The following is a 6,240-nucleotide window of genomic DNA, read 5'->3' as shown; positions in this document are numbered from 1 at the left end:
ACATTCTCGATGATTAAATCAACTCTAATCTTGTCAACTCAGCCATTGTACTCATTAACCTAAGTCTGCCTGACTCATTTTGAAACATATAAAAGTTCCTGCACTCTGGGAAGCAAATTTGAGGCCCACAGCCTCCTGTTCTTGCGTCCCACTTTGCTATAAAGCTCTTTCTGTCTTTGAAACCCAGTGTCACAGGATTGGTCATTGTGTGCAATGGGCAGCGACTCAAGCTTTGATCTGTATCAAGGGTATCTAGCCTCAAAAAAAAAAAAAACTTTTAATGTCAGTGGAACAATAAACAGTTCCTTCTTTCCATGTAAATCAAAGGGTGTAGCCCACTAATGATTAGGAGAAGAAGGAAGTTAACAGATGTTAAATACTGGAGCTGGCTTGCCCTATTCAGCCTAGAGGTTGGCTTCGCAGTCAACATGAGGGCTCTCCTTGCTCTGGGGCTTCTCCTTTTTTCTGCCACTGTCCAGGGCAAGAAATTTGAAAGATGTGAATTGGCCAGAGCTCTGAAAAAACTTGGACTGGATGGCTACAAGGAAATCAGCCTGTCAAACTGTAAGTCTGTTCTCCTTCATCCTTCGAGATAGTTATCAAGAAGATGACAGGCACTAGGAGAGGAGGACAATAACAAAGGAATTTTCTATTTCTTTCAAGTTTCCTTTATATAAATGGTTAAAACACTGACTTGTTTATGTACAGTCAGAGATCCTAGATGTACAAATAGGGCATGGAAAGGCAAAATTCCTTCCATTCCAAGTCCAAACTGACCTGTTTAATTCTTCTGATTCCACTGAATTGTCAGGTGCTCAACTGCACATATAGGATGCTAAGAGATACATTTGAAGACCTGGAATATCACTGTCAAGTCCTTTATACTTGACTTCAACCATTTTCCATTTAGAACTCCAGTTCTGAGAACCTAGATTGACAAGTTCTTTTTTTTTCTAATTCTCCTGAATTGACATGGGATTGTGAACAGAAAAGATTTGAAAATTATGTTGACCTCTCCAATAAAATGGGCAGTAGGAACCTATTTCCCCTCAGTAACTGTGTTATATCAAGATCCCTGAACCTGAACCTGAACCTGAAATAATGTTTATTATTCTTAGTCACCCTGCTGGATTAACTATTTTGCATTTTCTTCCACACAATACAAGGTGTGCCCTGAGTAACAGACACTTTATATTTTAGTTCATATTTATCAAAAATAATCACTGTACTGCTCAGTTGAATTCAAACATCTCCTCTGAATCCCTATTTTTGGATGAATGAGTGGATGGATGAAATATTCTTTCCTCTTCTCTAACTCCTGTCTTCTAGATTCTGAATATTCAAATCTACCTTTAGTGATTCTAAGAAATTTCATTTCTCTCAGAAAATCCTCATGTCTTATAATCAAAAGTTTTCCCCAATAGCCTAGTATCAACTGTGAATATACAATATCCACTCAACATACCTGCTGATTTTTTAATTCTAGGCCAAATGTTGCCTAAGGGATAGGGAAAGCTTAAAGGCAATGGAAGAAGCATCCAGTTAAACATTTTTTTTAAATATATTGCTTCATTAGTGTTATGGTTGCATGGAACAGGGACAAGGTTTAAAGCCTCTCACAATGTTACACGGAAACAGAACAAACCGGGGCCAACGCTCGTAAGTTTCAGGAAGTAGGTTTTATTGTCTATGACCATGGGGCTCACCCAGTAGCCTCTGAAAGTCTGAGCCCCCAACAAAATGCTAAGGTCGGTTTTATGGACGGGATGGCATATTGAAGACAAGGTAAACGACTGGCTGGTTTGGATCGGGAAGGGCGCAAAGCTGGGTTTACAGAAGGGGATGAGCCGTTGGAGGGGAGGGAACTTCACAGGGACTTCTCTTATCTTGCCCACTGACCCTTCTCAGCCTGGGAGATATTTCACACAGGGAATGGCCTGAGGAAACAGGGTCTGCTTGCTGCAACAGAAAGTGGCTTTAACAAACAGGGGCTGCCTGCAACATTATAAGGTGATTTGCATCACACAAGAATTCTCTTAGGGGATCAATAACTGTTATGTGTTAAAATATTCTGTAAACTGAATTCATCTTTAAAATTAAGGAGTAAATCGTAGGTAAAACAGAATTAGCTATATAGGACAGATTTTGGTATGCAATATTAGTGATTTGGTATTGTGTCCTTATTAGTGAAAATAATTTCTTTCCAGGGATGTGTTTGGTACGATGGGAGAGTGGTTATAACACAGGAACTACAAACTACAATCGGAACCGGAGCACCGATTACGGGATTTTTCAGATCAATAGCCAATACTGGTGTAATGACGGCAAAACCCCAAGAGCAATTAACAACTGTGGTATATCCTGCAGTGGTAAGGCAAGCTAATGTATGAGTGATGGCACAGGGCCCATGTGGTTAATCTTACAGAGACAGGGACTCAACACAAATGTAAATGCCTAGAAGGGTTCATCAGGCGCCTAGGAAAGCGCCATCTCAAGTTCTAGACACTCAGTGCCATCTGCGTCATAATTTCCTAAGTAAGAAATTAAAAGTCTGGGACCATAGAACTTTGCTATTTTTAAATATATGAAAGTTTGTGGAATGGCCTTTTATTTTATCGGGAATGTTTTTCTTAATCTTTTGTCCAGAACAATGCCATATTCCCATTTACATTGGGCAAGGGGAAGGGTGTGGTGGTTTAGGGATAATTTGTCTGTGTGGGCCTCTTTAGTCTGTTTTTGCTTTTTATTATGAAATGTTCTAAATATATAGACAGTTTGAGACTTTAGTATAATGAACTATCATGTGCCCACCACGCATTTTTTTAAATACCGAAAAACAGCAAACAAATGCAAAAATTCCTATTTTGATCATTCCGTTCTACATATATAATCAGTAATTCACAATATCATCACAGTTGCATATTTATCATCATAATTTTTTCTTGGAACATTTGCATCCATTCAGAAAAAGAAATAAAATGAAAACAGAGAAAAAATTTATACATACCATACCCCTTACCCCTCCCTTTCATTGATCACTAGCATTTCAAACTAAATTTATTTTAACACTTGTTCCCCCTATTATTTATTTTTGTTTCATATGTTCTACTCATCTGTTGACAAGGTAGATAAAAGGAGCATCAGACACAATGTTTTCACAATCACACAGTCACATTGTGAAAGCTATATCATTATACAATTATCTTCAAGAAACATGGCTACTGGAACACAGCTCTACATTTTCAGGCAGTTCCCTCCAGCATCTCCATTACATCTTGAATAACAAGTCAGCCTAATAAAGTAAGACTGACTCAAACTAAACTTACAATAAAATTTCTAAGACAGTTGTTTTTATCCCTCACTGCCTCTTTCTCAGTTTTGCTGAAAGATGACCTCACACCAGCGGTGAAGTGTGCAAAGATGATTGCCAGTAGACAAGGCATTACCGCATGGTATGTTTTCAAGTCTTGTTTTACCCCAGTGTTGCTATATGCAGATAGAGAGATTTTCAAAGCCCAAAGTTTGATACTGAGAACTGAAAAGTACAATCTTAGATTTATGGTAAGCCATGATTATGTTGATACTTAAGAATACAACCTACCTTAACAGATTCTGAATCTTACTCTCTTCCTCACCAATTTATTTTAGAGGATTTCTAGAGCTTTTAAGCTTTTTCACACGGTACCTTCTCACATCTGGGAATTATTTTCAGATGGGGAAATGTGGTATGCACTTTGTAGTTACTGTTGTGGAATGTGCACAGTTCTACAGATATGTTCAGCATCCAGTGACGGCTTTGGGGAGGAGTCCCCTGTACCTCACTTACAAAAAAATAGTACCTGCGTCTATCTATAGCCTCAGCCTTATTCGTTGATAAAGTATTTTATTTCCCCAAAGGATTTGAAGTTGCTTATTACAATGAAGGCATTGTAAACTTTTTTGTTGTTTCACCTTTCTCCACAGGGTGGCATGGAAAAACCGTTGTCGAAACAAAGATGTCTCTCAGTACATTCGCGGTTGTGGAGTTTAACTGCAGGGTTCCTTCTGCATCTCATTTTGCCTCTTTTTCACACAAGGGAGTAGTTAGATGACAGTTCACATTCCCATTTTCCCCCTTGGAGCAAAAATGATTTTACAGAAGGAGGAGCAAAATATGGTGGGTCCTCTCAGAGACTTGTATTTACTAATGTGCTCACTAATGAATATTAAGCATGAAACATTTTTATGTTGTTAATAGAACTAATGTAATTGAGAATTATCAAAAATTTTGGTTCTCGAATACACCTTCAGTATTTTCAGTTTTTAGTCAAAGAAATAACCTACACTTAATTTTGAGTAATACAGATATTCCTGTATTTTTAGGTTAAAATGTAACAGACTGTTATAAAACAAATTGTTCTTAGGCAAAACCCCAGCTGGGTCAGCAATTGATGCCTTCATTTGATCAGTCATTTCCAAAGCAATAAAAATAAGCACTATTTGTTGGGCAATATAAATGCTTTTAAAAAACAAGAGGCCAAACGTCAAAAAATAGAGCCAGCTTAAATTAAGAATTTGGTTTTCATAAAGTGTGTGACCCTGGGTTTAAATATTTCCTCAGTAACTTAATTTGATTTCATATAGCTATAAAAGAAGACTCACAATTTATATATCAATCTATAATAGTCCTTAGGAATTCTCATATGCATCCTACTGATCAAGAAGGAATACAAAGATGATTAGACGAGCTGTTACTATTCTTTAATTTTATCAATTTAGATTTAGGCACCATGATTAATCTTTGAGGCAGATGACTTTGCAAGCATTGAAGAATGGCTAATTTACTATAGGTTGAAAAGGGAAGAACCCCTCCAAGACCTTATAATGCAGTAATCCGAACAATAATGAGTTCTTCTCCCTTGAGTATGCCCTCACTCAACCCCCTATGCATTAAACTTTTCTTGCTGTACACTGATCAGTCCTGGAATTCTTTCCTGGCAACTGAGTCAAGAATCCTCACGATGTCAGCCCCTGGTTAAGGTTTCAACCTCTCTAAGAAATACCAGGGGCCCTCTGGCATCACATCTAGTGTCTCTGAAGAAAAAAAAAATAGAGATTCTGGTTTGTTTTTTTTTTAATTTAATTTAATTTAAGTTTTTTTTAAATACCCAAAAGCACCAAACAAATACAAATATTCCTATTTTGATCATTCTGTTCTACATATATAATCAGAAATTCACAATATCATCACATAGTTGCCTATTCATCATCATGATCATTTCTTGGAACATTTGGATCTATTCAGAAAAAGAAATAAAATGAAAACAGAAAAAAAAATTTATACATACCATACCCCTTACCCCTCCCTTCCATTGACCCTAGCATTTCAAACTAAATTTATTTTAACATCTGTTCCCCCTATTATTTATTTTTATTCCATATGTTCTACTTGTCTGCTGACAAGTCAGATAAAAGGAGTATTAGATACAAGGTTTTCACAATCACACAGTCACATTGTGAAAGCTATATCATTATTCAATCATCCTCAAGAAACTGGAACACAGCTCTACACTTTCAGGCAGTTCCCTCCAGCCTCTCTGTATTAGTTAGGGTTCTCTAGAGAAACAGAATCAACAGGGAACACTTGCAAATATAAAATTTATGAAAGTGTCTCACGTGACCGTAGGAACGCAGAGTCCAAAATCCACAGGGCAGGCTGTGAAGCCGATGACTCCGATGGATGGCCTGGATGAACTCCACAGGAGAGGCTCACCAGCCAAAGCAGGAATGGAACCTGTCTCCTCTGAGTCCTCCTTAAAAGGCTTCCCATGATTGCATTTAGCATCACTAATTGCAGAAGACACTCCCCCTTGGCTGATTACAAATGGAATCAGCTGTGGATGTAGCTGATGTGATCATGACCTAATCCTATGAAATGTCCTCATTGCAACAGACAGGCCAGCGCTTGCCCAATCAGATGAACAGGTACCACAACTTGGCCAGGTTGACACCTGTCCCTAACCATGACAGTCCACCCCTTGTCAACTTGGCACCTATATATACATATATATATATATATATATATATATATATATATATCACCTTAGACCATACTCAATCTCCAAATGAAAACAGGTAAGCACACATTTTTTCTTTTACCTGACAATACTCAACCGTCCCGCATACAACTGGAAACACATTAAATCTCTCCAGAATAGGGTGCAAATCCTTGGGCAACATTCATTCTTAAACTTGATATCT

General features: G+C 37.7%; 1 protein-coding gene across 1 annotated transcript; it reads left to right on the top strand.

The window, feature by feature from the left end:
* The first annotated feature begins 409 nt into the window (after positions 1 to 409).
* On the top strand, positions 410 to 4,967 carry LOC143642687 (lysozyme C, intestinal isozyme-like). The gene is made up of 4 exons (XM_077111381.1): positions 410 to 564; positions 2,208 to 2,369; positions 3,377 to 3,452; positions 3,964 to 4,967. Exons 1-4 carry the CDS (start codon positions 429 to 431, stop codon positions 4,028 to 4,030), a joined length of 441 nt encoding a protein of 146 aa, XP_076967496.1. The 5' UTR covers positions 410 to 428; the 3' UTR covers positions 4,031 to 4,967.
* The last annotated feature ends 1,273 nt before the right edge of the window (positions 4,968 to 6,240 follow it).

The sequence above is a fragment of the Tamandua tetradactyla genome, chromosome 7 (genome assembly GCF_023851605.1).
Source record: "Tamandua tetradactyla isolate mTamTet1 chromosome 7, mTamTet1.pri, whole genome shotgun sequence".
In the NCBI taxonomy this organism is placed as follows: Eukaryota; Metazoa; Chordata; class Mammalia; order Pilosa; family Myrmecophagidae; genus Tamandua; species Tamandua tetradactyla.
Note: the sequence above shows the minus strand (reverse complement) of the source record. Positions and strands in the feature narration are given on the sequence as shown.

Bases quoted from the DNA above. Each gene is read 5' to 3' on its own strand.
- LOC143642687 (XM_077111381.1), top strand. From the start codon at position 429: ATGAGGGCTCTCCTTGCTCTGGGGCTTCTCCTTTTTTCTGCCACTGTC. The intron at 2,370-3,376 runs GTAAGGCAAGCT...CCTCTTTCTCAG, and splicing joins CTGTGGTATATCCTGCAGTG to TTTTGCTGAAAGATGACCTC. The intron at 3,453-3,963 runs GTATGTTTTCAA...CTTTCTCCACAG, and splicing joins AGACAAGGCATTACCGCATG to GGTGGCATGGAAAAACCGTT.